This window comes from Bactrocera tryoni, chromosome 5, assembly GCF_016617805.1.
Source record: "Bactrocera tryoni isolate S06 chromosome 5, CSIRO_BtryS06_freeze2, whole genome shotgun sequence".
NCBI lineage: Eukaryota > Metazoa > Arthropoda > Insecta > Diptera > Tephritidae > Bactrocera > Bactrocera tryoni.
In genome coordinates this window covers 11,353,459-11,373,514 of record NC_052503.1, presented here as the reverse complement: position 1 = coordinate 11,373,514, position 20,056 = coordinate 11,353,459, and the positions used below count along the sequence as shown (strand labels likewise).

At 38.3% G+C, this 20,056-nt stretch overlaps 5 protein-coding genes across 6 annotated transcripts; 3 read left to right on the top strand and 2 right to left on the bottom strand.

Moving 5' to 3' along the window:
• Nucleotides 1–556: 556 nt before the first annotated feature.
• LOC120778027 (serine protease 1-like) lies at nt 557–1,451 on the bottom strand. The gene is made up of 2 exons (XM_040109700.1): nt 1,186–1,451; nt 557–1,115 (listed from the first exon to the last, which is right to left on the bottom strand). Exons 1-2 carry the CDS (start codon nt 1,449–1,451, stop codon nt 557–559), a joined length of 825 nt encoding a protein of 274 aa, XP_039965634.1.
• A 2,469-nt stretch (nt 1,452–3,920) lies between these two features.
• On the bottom strand, nt 3,921–4,902 carry LOC120777830 (serine protease 1-like). The gene is made up of 2 exons (XM_040109368.1): nt 4,658–4,902; nt 3,921–4,485 (listed from the first exon to the last, which is right to left on the bottom strand). Exons 1-2 carry the CDS (start codon nt 4,900–4,902, stop codon nt 3,921–3,923), a joined length of 810 nt encoding a protein of 269 aa, XP_039965302.1.
• A 4,577-nt stretch (nt 4,903–9,479) lies between these two features.
• On the top strand, nt 9,480–10,444 carry LOC120778697 (serine protease 1-like). The gene is made up of 2 exons (XM_040110651.1): nt 9,480–9,769; nt 9,828–10,444. Exons 1-2 carry the CDS (start codon nt 9,513–9,515, stop codon nt 10,390–10,392), a joined length of 822 nt encoding a protein of 273 aa, XP_039966585.1. The 5' UTR covers nt 9,480–9,512; the 3' UTR covers nt 10,393–10,444.
• A 3,390-nt stretch (nt 10,445–13,834) lies between these two features.
• LOC120777887 (serine protease 1-like) lies at nt 13,835–19,076 on the top strand. 2 transcript variants are annotated; one of them, XM_040109450.1, is made up of 3 exons: nt 13,835–14,116; nt 14,175–14,740; nt 19,000–19,076. In XM_040109450.1, exons 1-2 carry the CDS (start codon nt 13,860–13,862, stop codon nt 14,737–14,739), a joined length of 822 nt encoding a protein of 273 aa, XP_039965384.1. In that variant the 5' UTR covers nt 13,835–13,859; the 3' UTR covers nt 14,740; nt 19,000–19,076. The 2 variants fall into 2 exon arrangements, with proteins under 2 accessions (XP_039965384.1, XP_039965383.1); XM_040109449.1 differs by lacking the exon at nt 19,000–19,076 and having other exon boundaries at nt 14,175–14,791.
• Nucleotides 18,082–19,065, top strand: LOC120777888 (serine protease 1-like). Its single transcript, XM_040109451.1, has 2 exons — nt 18,082–18,371; nt 18,434–19,065. Exons 1-2 carry the CDS (start codon nt 18,115–18,117, stop codon nt 18,996–18,998), a joined length of 822 nt encoding a protein of 273 aa, XP_039965385.1. The 5' UTR covers nt 18,082–18,114; the 3' UTR covers nt 18,999–19,065.
• Nucleotides 19,077–20,056: the final 980 nt, after the last annotated feature.

Sequence of the window (20,056 nt, the reverse complement as noted above, 5' to 3'; positions counted from 1 at the left end):
AAATCCTTTGAAACAGTTTACAACATAAAATCCGCTACTAACTGGTCTGTTTTATAAGAGAAAAAGTAGCTGAAAATTTTGCATTATTTTAAGTTTTAAGAACAAAACTTAGTCAACAAAAGAATTCAACCCGAAAAGTCTAAAAATAATTTATATTTTTACAATATAACGATAGCCATACATAAGTCAACTATTAGAAATAATGTGTTGTAATAGGAGTTGTAAAAATACTGAGTTGTAAGGATATCAAACTTCTGACTAAAGTTTTATAGTCATCAACGAGGGCAAGATTTCTATGGAGTGGAGCATAAAATCAAATTTGAAGAGATTGAAAGTTTGTTCTATGGCGAAACAAATAAAACTTACAAATGAGCTTCTTATTCATAAGTCAAATACATGTCAATCCACAGCTCTTTACTATATGACCTTACTGACGCTGGTATAGTTAAGATTAGAATACTCACAAATTTAAACAAATTTTTTGATTACCTTTAACTTTTTTCCAACTTATATTTTATTTAAATAGTAAAACAATATATGCAGTTTGCGTCAATTTTCAAGCAGAAATACCGGTTTCTTGTAGAATCCATTCCAAGTAGCTGGTAAGGCGCGTAAAAGCTGCTGGGTAACCCAAAGAACAACCCGCACCAGAGATGAATGAAGTCAGGCCGACTTGTATTTTGCTGGATGCCAACACCAATGGGCCGCCAGAGTCACCGTTGCATGTGGAGATACCACCGGTTGTGGCAGTACAAATGTTGTTTGCTGAAATACCGTTATAGGACTCCTTACACACGGCATTGGAGATAACGGTCATGTTAGCATATTGCAATATGGAAGCAGGGCTGTTCGAAGTGTCAGAGGTACGACCCCAGCCGGAGGCGATAACGCTTTCACCATCATAAGTTGGGTATGATGAAGCAATTTTCGGAAGGGCAACAGGCTGAATCGCGGCCGTGTAGTTAACGCTCGGAATGCGAATGAGTGAAATATCATTTTGAGTGGTTTTTTTATCCCAGCTGGGATGGACAATGATGTCACTCCTGCTGACATTGTATATAATAGTTGGACTAGTACGCACAGTGGCACCAAGACAAACCTTTACGGAGGTGACACTGTTAAGAAAAAATTTTGCATTTAATTAAAGAGTGGAAACTGATAACGATGTTTTTAATAAGCGCTTACGTCTCAATGCAATGAGCAGCAGAAAGAACCCAGTTTTGACCAATCAACGAACCACCACACCATTTCGTACCATTATCGGTTTTCAACAGCAGACCGACTTGGTAAGGAAATTGATTCGTGGATGAATTTTTTCCATTTGTAATGCGTCCATCAATCTCCTCACTCACCACAGGTACGTAACGCGCGTGCTCAAAGATTTCTTCTGCGCGAGGATCAAAAGCTGAGGCAACAGCCAAAGTGAGTGCTAAACAAATTATGGATTTCATTGTGCTGCCTGAATGACAAAAAAAAAGAACTGTAAGAAGATTTCGAAAATTTGCAGTTTATATAGCAGACCAGGAAGCATATGTCAACTAAGGTGTTTTAGGGCCTTCCGTGTAACATATCAGTTTTATTTGACTTGCGCTTTAATAAATCAATTTTTTATAGTTGATATGCTTTTGGTTTAAGCAAGAATAACATAATATATAATTTTGACCTTATAGAAGGCCATTGACGAGATAGCAGGGTTCTCAGTTACCTTGTCAAGCATATCTTTTACAAACTCTACTCGACGTCGCTTTTGCAAAGGTTTAAGGTCTATTGGTATGAGTCTAGCATTGACTCGCTTCACTCAAAAACATTTACCAAAATGTGTTGAGTCGACTCATGAAGAATTATAATAACCTCCACTATCTTTCGGATGTCAATACGAAAATTTTAAAGCATTATATCCTAATAATACTATTTGTCTCAACGGAAATATGACGTCACACAGCAGATGGTTGATGCGAGTTTAGTTATTTTTTCTTGCAACCTTACATTTGTTGACCTTGATTTCAATTTATTAAAATAAAATTTATTAATTTCACTTACGGCGTTTATAATCTAATCACTTTTAACCCAACCGATAGCATTTTATCATATTTTCACTGTCACGTCTTAAAGCGCACGCCGATTAAATCGTAATTTATAGATAAAACAAAAAAAAAAAAACACAGTTAAGAAGAGTTGCTTTCAGGTTATAATAATAAACCATCATTAGCGCTAAAGTTTTTAGTGCGACACTTTGGTTTTTGTTGATTTATAACAACATTTTATAGCTTTGGTTTGATGTAATGGAGTAAGTACCCCCAGTTCGCTAGGCTAAGCTAATTTAAGCCCAAATTGTTTACACTTGATTATGTTGGGTAATAGTAACGGGTCGTTTAATAGGGACGCCACAAAAGTAGACTAATAGGGACAGCAATCAACGCCATATTTTTCCTTAAAATTTACTAATGAGATTCGGAGTCAGTGTCCGTGAATTGGGCTGAGCAACAACTTGAAAATGATCCAGATTTTCATCGTCGTGATTCTTCCGTCATGATCAAGACCAACACGTTACTGTGAACGGGAATCGGTACCCCTTAGTATTAACCGAATATTTTTGGCCCGAATTGGATGATATGGACTTGGACAATATGTGGTTCCAACAGGACGGCGCCATAAACAATACAGTGAATGTCACAATCGATTTATTGAAAACTAAGTTCTCTGATATCTCAAAACCTGAGGGACTAGTTAGCGTATTCAGTCATACAGACGGACAGCAGGACAGCAGGACACGGCTAAATCAACTCAGCTCGTCGCACCGGGCGTCTATTTATGTGCTCCCTTCCAGCTGTTACAAACGTCGCAAAATTATTATACCCTTTTCAGCGCAAAAATGTATTAACTTAATTAATGAATTTTTTATAAATAAATTTAAGTATCCATTGGCCACGTTATCAATATCAACCCTCTTTTTCTATCATATAAGCCTAAAAGTAGGCTCCAAAAACTGATATTAATAACGCAATTTAAATAGATCCATTGATTTGCTGTGAAGATAGGTGAGTATATATCTATGTTACTTTCTATTTTATGATTATTGTTGAGATAAATCAAGCGAAACTTTGAACTAAAGTATTTCTAACAATTTAAGGGGTTACAGGCTTTTCCTGGGGTAAAAGACAGCCTTTTTTCAACAATTTTTTTCTCATATAAAAAATGAAATATTTTATTCGAATTTTTTATTGTTACAAGCATACACTATTAACAAAGATATTCGGAAATTTTTCGAAAATAATATTTTAAAGTCGGACAGAAAAAAGATGCGTCCGCGTTGGCAAGATAACTCCTTACAGGATCATCTAAAATGAAAAAATATGTGTTTTAGTTAAAACTTTAACTTAGAACTTTTAATGGAAAAAATCCTTCGTCCAAGTCTTTAAGAATTGTATGTACCTGTGTAAGATTTTATGAAGATCGGTGGAGAAGTTCTCGAGGAATCCTGCCAACCGACTTTAAAAACACTGTAAGCGTAGCTACCCTCGAGCGCACAAGTTATCAAGACTGTATCTCCGAACTGTTACTCGGATCAACTTCAAAATTTAGGACAATATTAAAGGATTATTGTAGAATTTAATAATAAAATAAAAAAAATCCATTTTTGAAACCCGTACGCCCATGTAACCCCTTAAGGGGTGCGAAATTTTTGAAAAAATGAGGATTCAGAAAAAATGCAGTATTAGCAAACAACGCAAGTTTAATCCTGACATGAGCGATTGAAACCTTCTGATCTCTATCGAAAAATTTAGCAATAACTTTCAGCTATAAACTTGTACCTATAGCTTAGTGAGAACACATATTTACCATCGAAAAAGCAAATTTAGTTAATCAACTTTAATATAACCACTTATAATACACAACAAAAATACAAGCATATTAATACTTTAGTGTTCGACGCCAGAGTGCTCCTTGATCCAATCCAAGTAGCTGGTAATGCGGGTGAACGCAGCTGGGTAACCCAATTCGCAGCCATCAGCAGCACCATACGAAGTTAAACCAACTTGAATCTTGGACGATTCCAAAACCAATGGGCCACCAGAATCACCACTGCAGGTCGAAACACCATTTGGTGTACTAACGCAAACATTTGAAGCCTTCACTGATGAAGTGCCGTAGATTCTAGAGCAAACTGTGTTAGAAACAATTTCTAAGGTGGCATACATCAAATTGCTAGAGACAGAGCTGGCGGAGTCGGAAGTAAGGCCCCAACCGGAGGCAACAACGCGATCACCACTGTACGATGAGTAGGTGCTGGCGATGCTTGGTAGTTTGACCGCGCTGATTTTGCTGGTGAAAGAAGTGGCTGGTATGCGGATGAGTGAGATATCATTTACGATCTTCTTCGAATTCCAGCCAGAGTGAATGATGACATTGTCTTTGGAAACGGTGTATTTAACTTCAGGGGATGTGCGTACAGTGGCGCCCAAGTAAACAGTAATTTCGGCAATACTACAATGAATATAAAACAAGAATTTAGTGAAATTTAAATTATTTTTTAAAATAACAACATAAATGATTCTACAAATTATGCTGGGTATTATTCTAAACGGACTGGATACGAAACCATGCGCGACTGTCATTCAGTTCTTCTGCCAGAAACGCTGGATATCATATGTCTTACCCGTCAGTGCAGTGAGCAGCTGTCAATACCCATTCAGATGAGATCAAAGAACCACCGCACCAGGACGAAGAGAAAATACTCTTTTTCAATGAAAGTCCAACCTGGTAGGGAAATTGACCCGCAGCGGCACGTTCACCGTTGGTAATGCGACCATTAATACCATCGGTGGCAGCTAAAACTGGGCTGCCGACAGTGTAGGCGGACGCTGCCGCGATGCATAAAGCAAAAGCGATGAAGAACTTCATATTGCCGAAATGACCGTAATACGAATAATGTTTTCTCCACTCTAGCATTGGACTTTATATATGCCGAAAAGTTTCAGGCAGTTATTTCGCTGCTATCATATCGTCCAATTACCTCAAGTGGAGCTATAATGAAATTAAATTTCAGAGATTCACCAATTGATAATCGTGGCACTATCTCGTATGTGCCATGCTAAGCGATGCTACGAATGTTAACTCAAATGAAGAGGTGAAGAATTGATTAGATTGGCTATCCCTAGAATTCATTCTTCACAAACTTTTAACCAAGCGTTTATAGTACACCACCAAAGACTAGTCAGTTAGCTTTCACGAAGTAATCGACATTGTTTTTATGTGTAATCGAAACAGACGCATGATTTTATATCAATGATCTGCTTATCACCTTCAGTAAAAACATGTGCTGATTTTTTGAAGTGGAGCCCACACTAGGGTGAATCAGAACAAAATCCTTCTCTAAAAAGGTCTCTCCAAGTATGAGCTCTTAATTGTAACCATAAAGTCCTCCGACTTATAGTTTCTTACTATCTGAAAGAAAATTTCAAATCTCGCTTCCAACTACTTGAAAAAATATCTCGTTTCATAGAATATGTAGGAAACTGAATGTTCTATAAAAAACTCTCGGACAATTTGCTCGTAAGCAGAACCATTTAAAAGATATAAACAACTAAAGTTTAATTATTTTAAGGCATTTTTTTCTCAAGAATTTTGTTACTCAATGAAAAAAAAACATTTAAATCGGAGAAATCACAATTACTGCTCCAGCAAAATGGTCTCTTAATTAATCAAACTGAAGAGTATAACAACAAAGTGTAAATAATGATTTTCGGTGACTTGACGTTTTTTCAATCAGCACGATTTTTTTTTAACTTATCAATTAACAGTTAGCCAAACTTCCATTTACGATATGATCTACCATTCAATAATTGGGGTGAGATAAAATTCAAGCGTTCCTGACGGTTGTACATATACGCTCGCGTATTACTCACCCTGAAACTTAGGTTATTCGAAAACAACCCTTTTTTACGGAGAGCCTGTTCACACACGGACTCTTTTGACGCTCAAACCGGTTTTTTGTTGGCGAGGGGACGTCGAAGAAAGAAGAAGGGGCCATGTCGCTCGTGTTCGAGTGGCATGCTTTGTGTTCTTTCACACTAAAGTTCGTTGACACGGAATTCGACTTTCCTTTTCATATTTGAAATATGTTCGGAAATTGAATTTTGGCATCTATTTTTTGTAATATACAGAAATACTAGGAGATCCGGCCACGCGTTGTTGCGGTATAGATTTTATACTATTATTCAGATTATACACTGTTCAATACAGTGAGAATTTTATTTACGAATAAAGGCGAAAATGCTTTTGTCGGTATAAGAGTCCAAGGGATTGAGATTTCATTTTGAATATGCTCAAATAAATTTAATTGGAAAAAAACAAATTTAAGGCTGCTTTCTCAATGTCCGGTTACCAGCTTTTCTGTCCAGTCAATAGAGTTGTTCGTTTAATAGATTATACTTAATCAGCATCAATAATATCCATGGTTAATGGAGATGTCCGCTTAATAGATATAACCTATCTTCTAAGTTAGTTCGAAGTGGACACAGTGTGCTAAATTTTACTAAAAGCGGTTCAGTAGTTTAGGAGTCTATCGCGGACAAACAACGTGATACGTACTTTTTATATTTAAAAATTTTTATACATAAAGATTATCGAAGAGAATGAAGAAGGATAAAAATTAGCTAATCAAAGGTATTTTTTTGCCTTGCTTACTTGAAGGACACCAGAAGTTCAGATATGAAAGAGAATACAGAAAAATGTCGAACTGACTCATGTCGCTTGTGTGGAAGCAATGGGTGAAATCAAAAAGGTAAATTTGCTGATAAAGAGCGGCCAAAGAGTCCGTGTGTGAACGCAGTCTAACCTATCACACCTTTATCTTGAAATGCCGGGTATACGGAGAGTTATTTTTATTACGCTTTTTGAATTTTAAATTCAGACATAAATACACCCCTCAAAGCAATCCATAATCTCTCAATTGATCACCGAAACAGAAAACTTTTCATCCTTTCGTATAATATGAAGATCTGAAGAAGAGAAACTTTACAAAAATAAAACATAGCAATAGACCCTTGCTTTCAGTTATAGAAGAACCAAAGAGGCATTGTAAAATCTTAGAACTTAGCAAAACAATCTAAATATAAGCCTATGCATATGTAATTCTACTTTCTAGAAAATTATCGGTAGGCCGTTTAATACGTACACATGTATGTTCACAAATATTGCCTTAATTTAATCACCCCAAGAAGGTCTCAGAAATCTCATTATTTTACATTCAAAGTCCCTGAATAAAGGATATATGAAAGATGAAAATTTGACAGTCCGTTTCATTTATGACATATCGTTGTGAAATAACCTGTATCATTGTTGTGTATTGACTTCAAGTATTTATATGTCTATGAATGAATATAAATATGTATAATACAAATATATATAAATATGTGCACTGTGTTGATAAGTCAATGGATTTGAGTTCGAATTGTTCGATCAATTATTGATAGTTTGGCTAAAAGTATTTATATAACTAAGTAATTGAAGTATTCTAAGGAGATTATGTTGTATGCATATGGCAGAATTTATTAAAAAATTTTATGACCTAGTCGATTAGACTATGCTTATTCATAAAACTGTTCGCGAAAAATTTATACTCTCTGCAATGATTATAATCTTATTTTTAATCAAACGCAGATGTCTGCAAGTCTGAACCGCTTATAGCTGGCAGGGCTTGTGTTAGAATTTAACGCGTAAGGAAAGGAAATGTAAATATCAAATATTGCTTTGAATTGCACTTCCTCGATCTTTTCTACCTTTTTTCTATATTAGTTTAATTGGTGGAATAAATAGATAGCTGTTATAACAACCCTAATTAGACCAAACTAACTGATCATCCAAGTAGAAGAACTTTTTCAATAGCCTTCTTTTTAACAGATTACGCCTGAGTCGTCTCAAGCTATTATGTTATTTTTGTTCAGTATTGTTTGGAATTTCATCATGGAAGGACTTACGCCTGAACAACGTTTATAAATGGTTCAGCTCTATTACGAAAATTCACGTTCTGTAAAGAATGTGTTTCGCGCGCTTCGCTCCACTTATGGCCAACATAATCGGCCTCTTCTGAGCGTACTATTCACTACACCATAGCCCATCTTGACGCCCGGTATTATTTATTGAATAATATTCGACCGAATAGACCACGTCCACCACGCAATGAAGAAAATGTACCAGCCGTAGTTGAGAGTGTTCGCAGCAACTCGAACTGAGGTATGGAACGACTTGAGGAATTTTTTTTCAATATCTTAAATTGAAAGCGTACAAAGTACAGCTTTTGCTAGACCTTCCCAAGCGACATCACTTCTCTCTATGGATTTTTGAAAAATCCCAAATGATCAGAGGTTTCCGAGCAAAATTTTGTTCAGTGATTTTTTTGTTCAGTGTTTTTTTTTTCTTCAGCGATTTTTTTGTTGAGCGTTTTTTGGCTCAGTGGGTATGTAAACAAGTAAAATTGCCGCATTTGGGACGAAGAACAACCTGAAGAGATTAAAATGGTGCCATTTCATACAACAACGGTTTGGTGTACTTTGTCGGCCAGTGGAATCATCCGACTACTTCATGCCAGAAATTGAAGCATTCCTGTGGGGATACGTAAGACCTTAAGTATATGCGGACAATTCCGCTTCGTTTCTGGCCTTGTTTTCGAGTGTCCAGATATATTTTACAACTAAAATTTACTTTTACTTACTAAAATTACATTTCAATCATATTCAAGTGTGATATATGTGAAATTAACCTAACCGATATGGCTAAATTATTATATTGAGTTGACGTGGGAAACGTCAATGTTTAAAGTCAGGTTGAAAGTCGTAAATCACTACAGAGGTTATATTGGTGGCTTGCTGCATTAAACTTTGACTTTGATTACTGCTGATCCTTAAACAAAGATAGTCAACTAGTCAAAATTAAAACACGAGTTTTACTGAAATATCAGTCTACGAAATGTTTTTGTCTGTTTTCTTCCATGTATTCTTTTTTTCTAAATACCACTGACATAAATAAATATATTTATTATTTAAAATATAAAAGAGAGCTAATCGAAAAAAACAATTGATTGTTTTATGCACTTTTCGTACAAATATATCCAAAATCGATCTCATATCTGGGGGAGGAAAACCACAAAAGAACATGTATTGGAGAAAGTCTGGTTAATCACATTGACCGATATAAGAAATAATAATAAAATAAACAGTCGAACCTTTTATAAGTGATTTATGTTACGTGATTTCCAGTTTTCATTGATAATAATGCCGAATATTTCGCAAATTTTTGCTATGTTATGAAAGGAACAATAGCTTCTTGAATATTTCCATTTAATCAGAGATTTATAAGGCAATAGGTTTATTGCTATAATTTATAGGGAGTATGTACGCAAAACTTCCCACCAACTAAAGCCCTAGCTTATTCCGAATTTATAACCGTCCAATATTCATATAAAAAGGGAACCAGTAACTGTGAAATTATCAGTAACTCTTCAGAGTCACAACATGAAGTTCCTAGTAGTTTTCACTTTGCTCTTGGCTTCTGCCTACGCTTCACCAGTACTCTTCCAACGCCAAGTGGAAGTACCAGTGTTGGCTGATAACCTAGAAGGACGTATTACCAATGGTCAAACCGCTTCCGCCGGTCAGTTCCCGTATCAAGTTGGACTTTCATTGAAATTGAGCGCACTCTCATCTGCCTGGTGTGGTGGTTCTTTGATTGGCAGCCAATGGGTCCTTACCGCTGCTCACTGCACTGATGGGTTAGTTAGAAAAATTTCTTTGTTTTTGTTCTTTTATTTATTTCTAATTTCTTTGTAGTGTTCAATCCGTGACTGTCTACTTGGGTGCTACCGTTCGTACATCGGCCGAAATTACAGTTACTGTAAGCAGCAGCAACATTATCATCCACTCAGGCTGGAACTCCAACACTTTGAAGAACGATATTTCTTTGATCAAAATCTCAGCTGTTTCCTACTCCAGCAGAGTACAACCCGTCAGCTTGCCCGCCATCTCTAGCTCCTACTCTAACTATGTTGGTGCAACAGCTGTTGCCTCCGGTTGGGGAAAAATCAGCGATTCAGCTACTGGTGTGACAACTAATCTGCAATACGCTTACGTGCCAGTGGTTGCCAACACTGTCTGCTCCAATGTTTATGGAACTTCGATTGTGACTTCAACTAACATTTGCATTTCGACCACCGGTGGTGTTTCCACTTGCAATGGTGACTCTGGTGGCCCATTGGTCGACACCTCTTCGGGCGTACAGATCGGTTTGACTTCATTCGGTGCTGCCGCCGGCTGCGCTAAGGGATACCCAGCTGCCTTCACCCGTGTGACCAGCTACTTGGACTGGATTAAGAGCAACACTGGCATTTCTGCTTAAGTTTTGTATCGAATCGTTTTGGATATGCATTAAATACAGTTGAAGAATTAAATCCCATGTGTTTTTTTATCCGATCATAATGTACGAAACTAAATAAGTAACCTGGTATATATAATAGGCATTTCGTCCACATGATTAACATTTGTTTTGTATTTCAAAGCCAGAGTCATATTTTCAGGTATTTTAAAATTTTATATTAAAACAGCTTTTATTCGAATTTACATCCTTGTTATAGTTTTAAGAGTTGAGATGACATACCTTAAAGGCACAATTTGTGCAAAGATTTTTCCCAAAATATGTAATGGGTTTGTCAATAAGAACACTACAAAAAACGGTTTGGGATATAAGTGAAATTCCTTTTTCCTGTCAAAGTACAATCAATGAATTAAACTCGATTTTTTTTGTTTGACCACCACGGGCGCGCTAGCAGAAGTCCAGACGCTGAACCCAATTTTCGACAATTTTTAAGCACAAATCGGCCGATACTGCTGTAATTTCACGTTCGATATTCGTACGAAGTTCATTAATCGTCGCTGGCTTGTTGGCGTAGGCCATGGACTTGACTTAGCCCCTAAGGAAATAGTCTAACGCCGTCAAATCGCACGACCGAGGCGGCCAGTTGACTGGGCCATTTCGTGAGATAAGACGTTTAACAAACTTGGTTTTCAATAAATCGATTGTGACATTCGCTATGTGGCTTGTGGCGCCGTCCATCTACTGTGCAAGTCCATATCATCCAATTCCGGCCAAAAATCTATCTATCTATCATATCAGTGTAGGTTCAAAAACATTTGGAAGTGGTTTCATGCAGACTACTTCTCCTAAACGAGGAATTATTGTAATGATTTGTCCATTTTATATGTTCAGACCCCGTAAGTATTTTGTTCATAAAGTACGCAGCTCATCAGAATTAAATGAAAGAGAGTAGAATATATATAAGTTTGTATGTGGGTTTTATACCACGGGAGGCACGAGATGGCTGATATGTACATGGTGCGCCTCAAAGTGACTATTAAACTCCAAACTTGGAAGTGTCTAATCTGATTTATTGAAATTTGTCTGGTTCAGTATATCTTATGTCCATATCTCTTTCGATTCTGTGACCTTCAAGAATGCAAAATTCGAATTTTGTAGCCCAATTGATCTCTGTGTATTACACCATATCTTTGTTTGGTTACCGACGTTATAAAGAGTGACCCATTTCGAAGTTACCCATTTTTTTAAAGAAAAAACACAGAAACTTAAAATATATTGGGGAATATTTAATATCATTCCAAAAAACATTATTTGTTAATATTTTTTTGAAAATTATCTCTTTTAAATTTTGGCCACGGCTACGTCTCTGATCAATCATTCGTTGAGTTTCGAAGACTCATTCGAGCATTTCGACTGATAACTGGCGAATGACCCCCACGATGTTTTGCTCCAAGGCTTGCACCGAAGCGGGATTGTCCGCATATAATGGATTGTCAAAAAAGTCTTGCGGTATTTTCGCTAGTTGGCGCTGAAAGCGCGTAGTTCTAGTTTTATTCGTCGCATCGGGTCATGCTATACCTTTTTGGACGCGCTAACACGTGTTTGATTGATTGTCGTTTCTTTTAAGTCGTTCGTGAGTTATAGCGTCGCAAACATGGAGCAAAATAAAGAGAAAATACGGCATATTTTACAGTACTATTACGATAAAGGGAAAAATTCATCTCAAGCCGCCAATAAAATTTGTACAGTTTTATGGACAGTTTCCATTTCCACCGCACAACGATGGTTTCAACGTTTTCGTTCTGGTGTAGAGGTGGTCGAAGATGCGCCACACTCCGGAAGGCCTGTCGTCTAAAATTGAGATAAAATCGCTGAATTGTACCATCGGTCAAGAGCTGGGCATGAGTCATCAAAAATTCATTTCAATTTCAATAAAAAACAAAAATTCAATAAAAATAGCGCAAGACTTTTTTGACCTTTCACCACAAGAAAGAGTCAAACGGTGTGATATCACACAATCTTGGTGGCAAATCAACCGATCCAAAATGTGAAATTATCTGCCCACTAAGTGTTCTCTAAATAAATCCATTGATTGATGCTTCGCTAGGGAAGTGGTGCCATCTTGTTGAAACCAAATGTCGCAGAAATCACGAGTTTCAATTTCAGGCATCAAATAGTCGGTTATCATGGCACGATAACGGTCGCCATTTACGGTTACGTTCTCACCGGCATCATTTTTGAAGAAATATGGACCGATGATTCCACCGCCCCACAAACCACCCCTTTGTTTTTTTCCCGTTTTTTTTGAATGAAATGGCAGCTCTTGAATCTCTTCAGGTTGCTCTTTATCCCAAATGCGCCAATTGTTCTTGTTTACATCCCCATTGAGCCAGAAATGGGCTTCATCGCAGAACAAAATTTCGTTCGAGAACTTTGGATCTTCATGGAATTTCTCGATAGGCAATATATCGAAGCGATGTCGCTTGGGAAGATCGAGCAGCTGCAGTTCTTGCACAAACTGACTTTTATGCGCTTTTAATTTAAGATCTCGAAGTAAAATGTGCCAAGTCTTTCCATATATCAGTCCGAGTTGCTGCGAACGGCGCCGAATCGACTCTTCACGGTCCTCATGTACACTCTCAGCTATGGCTGCTATATTTTCTTCACTGCGTGCAAGACGTGTCTTAATCGGTCGAATGTTATCCAATAATGATTGCTGGGTGTTAAGATGGGTGATGGTGTTGCGCATAGTACGCTTAGCCGATTATGCAGACCAAAAGTTGAGCGAAACACGCTCGTAAACGTTGTTCAGGCGTAGGTCTTTCTACGATGAAATGCCTAACCATACTGAACAAAAATAACATGACAGTTTAACACGGCTCACGCGATATCTGTCAAAAAAAGGATATGGAAAAAGCTACATCTACTCGGAATCCCTGTTATTATTATAAAGGCGTTGGAATTGGCAAATTTCTCTCCTCCGCAATGTCAACCTCTTCAGAGTGTCGAGTAGGCACGTATACCACATACATACAAAAAACAATTAATAACATTCAAATATATTAAAAACTTATCTATAAATATTGGCTTACCTCTAAAAGATTTATGGTATAGCATACGTCATGCAGTGACTTGAGACTTGCAGACGACAATAATGCCTAGACAGGCAGTTTAAATTAAGACATGGCGATAACATAAACATAACTTTTTTAGTTAGTTTACTATGTTATGATAAGTACAATAAGTTCTCCAATATTTGACTATAAACAAAAATTGATAAGTCAATGGGTTTATGGCCATAATTTATAAGGTGCATATTTAAATTCGTACACACGCGCCTCTAACGCACACTCCTTAACTCGAAATAAATAATCAGAATTAATTGTCTCACTTAAAGCTCCTAAATTATTCAGATTTCAACGTCTTCCAGAACTCCTATAAAAAGGGGAATATTTACTGTGAAATTATCAGTAACTCTTCAGAGTCACAACATGAAGTTCCTAGTAGTTTTCACTTTGCTCTTGGCTTCTGCCTACGCTTCACCAGTACTCTTCCAACGCCAATTGGAAGTACCAGTCTTGGCTGATTACCTAGAAGGACGTATTACCAATGGTCAAACCGCTTCCGCCGGTCAGTTCCCGTATCAAGTAGGACTTTCGTTGAAATTGAGCGCACTCTCATCTGCCTGGTGTGGTGGTTCTTTGATTGGCAGCCAATGGGTCCTTACCGCTGCTCACTGCACTGACGGGTTGGTTAAAAATATTTCTTTGTTTTTGTTCTTTTATTTATTTCTAATTTCTTTGTAGTGTTCAATCCGTGACTGTCTACTTGGGTGCAACCGTTCGTACATCGGCCGAAATTACAGTTACCGTAAGCAGTAGCAACATTATCATCCACTCAGGCTGGAACTCCAACACTCTGAAGAACGATATTTCGCTCATCAAAATCTCAGCTGTTTCCTACTCCAGCAGAGTACAACCCGTCAGCTTGCCCGCCATCTCTAGCTCTTACTCTAACTATGTTGGTGCAACAGCTGTTGCCTCCGGTTGGGGAAAAATCAGCGATTCAGCTACTAGTGTGACAACTAACTTGCAATACGCTTACGTGCCAGTGGTTGCCAACACTGTCTGCTCCAGTGTTTATGGAACTTCGATTGTGACTTCATCTAACATTTGCATTTCGACCACCGGTGGAGTTTCCACTTGCAATGGGGACTCTGGCGGCCCATTGGTCGACACCTCTTCAGGTGTACAGATCGGTTTGACTTCATTCGGTGCTGCCGCCGGCTGCGCTAAGGGATACCCAGCTGCCTTCACCCGTGTGACCAGCTACTTGGACTGGATTAAGAGCAACACTGGCATTTCTGCTTAAGTTTTGTATCGAATCGATTTGGTTATGCATTAAATACAGTTGAAGAATTAAATCCCATGTGTTTTTTTATCCCATGATACTCAATGAAATTAAATAAGGTTACCGGTTGGTGTATATAATAAGCATTTCTTCCACATGATTAGTGTTGCGGCTTAGCTATACTACACAAGTAAAGGATGGCTTAGATCGGATGAACAGAAGATTAGAAACTCTCGAAATGTTCAATGTTTAAAGCTTATTTTTCAGGCATAAATTCAGGTATATTAAAAAATCCATTATTCGAAGAAAAAGTGAATTTTGTGAATCTTATAACTTATAATATAAGTAGGTCGTAGGCTCTCTTAGTTCCACTACTATCTTTTCCTTCATGTCCTAGATTATTCTATTAAATTCAAATCCTTCATGAAATAGAATAGTTATATGTAATTTAAACTGAACTAAATATGCTAAATTTAATGTAATGGGTATATGAGGAAAACCGCATCTAACCAATTTCTTTCATATTCATTAGCCAAGATTATCAGCCTTACCGCATGGATGCCTATTGGACAGTATCCAGTAAGAACTCCTACGTTTGCGCCGAAATGAACTTTTCTCGAGGCAAGTAGTTCAGTAGATCTCCTATATTCTACTTTAGGCCAAAGATATCTTGTAGTCGCACAAGAGCTGATCTTCGACCAGCATATGCTAAACGAACGCGCACGCGAGTACAGGAATGCAGTACCCCAACGGAGACCCAACTCGGTCCTATTCAGATGTGAGCGCAGTAAGGGGCCCATCAGACAAGCTCATCGCCGTTGCAGTTGTCAGCGATTCCACTGTGACCAGACATCCGAACCAGTTTGATAATAAAGTAGCTTGATGCTACTTCTAATGAGAACAGACATTCTTTGACTTGTTTTAAGCGCAAAGTTAGCGAGCTCAGAGCTAATATTAGCGCGCAGCTGTCGAAGTGAATGATCACCCCCTGAAAGGAGCTGTAATTCGTAGGCCTACGTCTCGTGTTACCATGCTAGCAGCCACTTCTATCTGAACAACGTTGCAGTAGTGCGCAGCTTCGTCCTAACGATCTCCTTCGGTTACCGCATAGACGGCATTTAGGAACTTTACTTTAACGAAAAGAATAACATCGTCAGCGTAGTCTATAACCCGACAGCAACGTTCTTCAAGTTCTATGAGAAGGTCAATAACCACAAAAAAACCAAAAGAGTGGGGAAGGAGCACCACTCTGCGAGATTCCACTTTTTACTTTCCGGAACGTCTTAGTACTGGACAAAGATGCCTACAGCAAATTCCTTCTACGTAAGGGCTCCTTCCAGCCATGACACTACATCGTGAGAGTGTGTCGACCGACCTGCCTTTGGTGTAGACATGCTGGGCACTTAACAGTTTATCTCTCGATATTCTATTCCTAATGTAGTAATGTTTTTTAGTCTGTCAAATAATTTAATAAAAAACGAGGATAGGATAATGAGCTGAAGTCCTAGGCACTGACTTGAGAGCCCTTTCCGGTCTTTGGTATAAATGTAACCTTAACTAGTCCGTGGGCCTTCGGACTTGGCCTAATCTAACACAGTTCGCGTGGATGGGGGCCAGCCAGCTGCATAATAACTTAACCGTCCACTGCAGTTGCTCCGGTATGATACCATCAGGGACCGGGGTCTTGAAATCTTTGAATGTGTTCAGATAAGCTCGAAACTCCGCTAGTGGCATTTCTTCAGCGAAATGGTTCAACGGAAAGAAAGCATTGAGGATTAGTTTCAACGACTCCTCGCACCTCGCGGTCCAACCACTATCCGCATTTCTCAGATACCCCTGTGGAGTAGAACTTTACAGTTCAGAATGCGCTTAAAGCGTAAAGACTCGTGAAAGCCCTTTACACTTCCGCAGAAGGCTATCCACGAGGCTTTCCTAGTTTTCTTTTACTCGGACTTGTATGTAGGCATTCCCGCCTTATAAAACCGCCAAACGTCATTAGACGTGGGTTATTGGAAAACCTTCTGCTCGAAGGTATCCGTTAGCTACACTGTCCACGAAAGAGGTTTCCCTATGCCTTTCTGAGTTTTCTGGGCGCAAGTACTTCAAGAGTAGTTTTACAAACAGAGCAAAACCTCAAAGAGCTCATCAACCGCACTCATGGATAGGATCGAGTCCTTGTCAGTCGCAATTGGAAAAGCTGATCGAAGCTTCCTGCAATATATGTCCTAATTGGTATTCCTGAAGATCCTATAAGTTCTGCGCTCCCATCGTACCACGCCCAAGCTACAACTAATGTATTTATGATCAGAGAAAGAGTGGTCGTGTAGAACCGTTTGATATGATCAAGCAGGGCCGGGAAGAGGTCGCTGATGGAGACTGTGCTGGGAGACCTGCGACTTCGACAAACACCGACAATGTGAATCGTGTGCGCAAAGTTTCGAACTCAGACTGTTAACTAAGTATTCGCTTAATTGCCCAGATGTTAAATTTATCAAAATCTGTGGTTCATGACATTGTGCCGGAGCACTTGAACATAACGTAATCACTGGTAATGGGTCATGGATCTTTGAGTATGATTCTGAGACAAAGAGCCAATCTTCCGAGCATTTTGAGACGACAAAGGGGATCCAAGCAGCATGCACCTCGGCTCTCAAGACTATTCCGGAGAATACCTAAAATGACGCCAACGACGCAGAAGGAGCCTATTTTGAAAGTTTTTAAAGAATTGTATCCTATTACTTTCCGAACAAACCCTGTATTATCTGATTTTACCCATTTTCACATTGTATCAAGAAGCAAGTCGGTCTTCTCAGCAAGTTTTGTTGAGTTGGCGTGAGGGATTTTGAAGATATATAGATTTAACCCTTTAGAGAAAAGGGCCATGCCTACTTTTTCAAAATGTTTGCGCACGCGCGAAATTACAGTCCTATATCTTAATTTATTGCTCAGTTATGGCACTTTATAGGTTCTCCTTAAACGGCATTTTTTAGGCGTGGCAGTGGTTCGATTACGCCCACCTATTATTTCCGAGAACTAATACAAACATTTGAAGAAATAAACAGATCTATCGTCAGTAACCTTTTATAAATAATTTAGTTTCGACATCCGATAATCGCCTACGTCAATCAGTGCTTTTCAGTTTTCATTGATTATAATGGTGAGTATTTCGCATAGTTTGCTATGTTATGATAGGTACAATAGCTTCTTGAATATTTCCATTTAATCAGAGATTTATAAGTCAATAGGTTTATTGCTATAATTTATAGGGAGTATGTACGCAAGACATCACACCAACTAAAACCCTAACTTACTCCGAATTTATAACCGGCCTTCAATATTCATATAAAAAGGGAACCAGTAACTGTGAAATTATCAGTAACTCTTCAGAGTCACAACATGAAGTTCCTAGTAGTTTTCACTTTGCTCTTGGCTTCTGCCTACGCTTCACCAGTACTCTTCCAACGCCAAGTGGAAGTACCAGTGTTGGCTGATAACCTAGAAGGACGTATTACCAATGGTCAAACCGCTTCCGCCGGTCAGTTCCCGTATCAAGTAGGACTTTCATTGAAATTGAGCGCACTCTCATCCGCCTGGTGTGGTGGTTCTTTGATTGGCAGCCAATGGGTCCTTACCGCTGCTCACTGCACTGACGGGTTAGATAAAACATTTCTTTGTTTTTGTACCTTTTAAATATTTATTTCTAATTTCTTTGTAGTGTTCAATCCGTGACCGTCTACTTGGGTGCAACCGTTCGTACATCGGCCGAAATTACAGTTACTGTAAGCAGCAGCAACATTATCATCCACTCAGGCTGGAACTCCAACACTCTGAAGAACGATATTTCGCTCATCAAAATCTCATCCGTTTCCTACTCCAGCAGAGTACAACCCGTCAGCTTGCCCGCTATCTCTAGCTCCTACTCTAACTATGTTGGTGCAACAGCTGTTGCCTCCGGTTGGGGAAAAATCAGCGATTCAGCTACTAGTGTGACAACTAACTTGCAATACGCTTACGTGCCAGTGGTTGCCAACACTGTCTGCTCCAGTGTTTATGGAACTTCGATTGTGACTTCATCTAACATTTGCATTTCGACCACCGGTGGAGTTTCCACTTGCAATGGTGACTCTGGTGGCCCGTTGGTGGACACCTCTTCGGGCGTACAGATCGGTTTGACTTCATTCGGTGCTGCCGCCGGCTGCGCTAAGGGATACCCAGCTGCTTTCACCCGTGTGACCAGCTACTTGGACTGGATTAAGAGCAACACTGGCATTTCTGCTTAAGTTTTGTACAGACACCTTTGCATATAATAAAACGGTTATGGATTAATAATATGAAAAAAAATGTAAATTGTTTCAAAATCTTTGTTCTCATGTGTGAATTAGCGGTATAGTCGTTGTATCAAAACGAACGATGATAAATTAACGATGATTAGATTTCAGTTTCATGCATGGGTGGTGAATGGGTAAAATCAAATAATAACCACGCCCACTCTCCATATAATGGTTATGTTGAAAAGTGCTAAAAGCAATAAATTTAACTACAAAGCTGGTATAGAAGACTCCTTAGGAGTAGAGAAAAAAAATTGCACAATTCATGTGGCACCGCCTGCATTTAGGAGAAATCTTATACCTCAGGAACTATTTGACCGACTTCAACCAAATTTTGTGTGTAAGGTGACCCGAACATTAATGTTTAAATTCCATCTGAGTTAATCAACGAAGATATCATATTAATCCCTGTGCGTAAGTCTGTATTTTACCGAACATATCGATCAATTTGTGTGATCTAGTATTCAAATTTGAAGATAATATTTTTATGATTACAGCAGGACCTTGTGCCCAGAATGAGAAAAATTAAATTAATTTCTTTATTTATTCCCTCATCTCCCATTTACTTGGCATTCATATTTTCGAACTTTCGGTTGACTTTATAGCGCATATATCGGACTATTCGAAAAAAAACGAGATTCAAAAAGATTATATGTATATTTCGTAAGAGTGTAACCTCGTGCCTAAAATTGAACATATATTATGTGGGCAATACTTCCCCTAGTTCTCATATACCAAATATATGAATTCTTAAACACACGCTTGACTTTGTACCTTATACATACATACATATGTGGGTCAGACTGCGACATTTCTTAATGAAATTCAGAGAGCCTCAATTAGTGGTAAGAAAGTCTAGTCAAAATATTCCCTTGCCCTCATATTTTTTGTATATGAAAGACGATAAGAATCTCAAGCATCCTGTTGGCTTTATATCATATTCAAAGATGTCGGGTTTTCCAATAGGGATGATATGATTTCTATGTAATATGTCATGATCAGTAATTATT

What these genes read in the sequence shown, in the direction of transcription:
- LOC120777887 (XM_040109450.1), top strand. Translation starts at nt 13,860, where the DNA reads ATGAAGTTCCTAGTAGTTTTCACTTTGCTCTTGGCTTCTGCCTACGCT. An exon ending in GCTGCTCACTGCACTGACGG is followed by an intron (nt 14,117 to 14,174) that starts GTTGGTTAAAAA and finishes ATTTCTTTGTAG; the next exon opens with TGTTCAATCCGTGACTGTCT.
- LOC120777888 (XM_040109451.1), top strand. Translation starts at nt 18,115, where the DNA reads ATGAAGTTCCTAGTAGTTTTCACTTTGCTCTTGGCTTCTGCCTACGCT. An exon ending in GCTGCTCACTGCACTGACGG is followed by an intron (nt 18,372 to 18,433) that starts GTTAGATAAAAC and finishes ATTTCTTTGTAG; the next exon opens with TGTTCAATCCGTGACCGTCT.
- LOC120778697 (XM_040110651.1), top strand. Translation starts at nt 9,513, where the DNA reads ATGAAGTTCCTAGTAGTTTTCACTTTGCTCTTGGCTTCTGCCTACGCT. An exon ending in GCTGCTCACTGCACTGATGG is followed by an intron (nt 9,770 to 9,827) that starts GTTAGTTAGAAA and finishes ATTTCTTTGTAG; the next exon opens with TGTTCAATCCGTGACTGTCT.
- LOC120778027 (XM_040109700.1), bottom strand. Translation starts at nt 1,451, where the DNA reads ATGAAATCCATAATTTGTTTAGCACTCACTTTGGCTGTTGCCTCAGCT. An exon ending in GCTGCTCATTGCATTGAGAC is followed by an intron (nt 1,116 to 1,185) that starts GTAAGCGCTTAT and finishes TTTTCTTAACAG; the next exon opens with TGTCACCTCCGTAAAGGTTT.
- LOC120777830 (XM_040109368.1), bottom strand. Translation starts at nt 4,902, where the DNA reads ATGAAGTTCTTCATCGCTTTTGCTTTATGCATCGCGGCAGCGTCCGCC. An exon ending in GCTGCTCACTGCACTGACGG is followed by an intron (nt 4,486 to 4,657) that starts GTAAGACATATG and finishes TATTCATTGTAG; the next exon opens with TATTGCCGAAATTACTGTTT.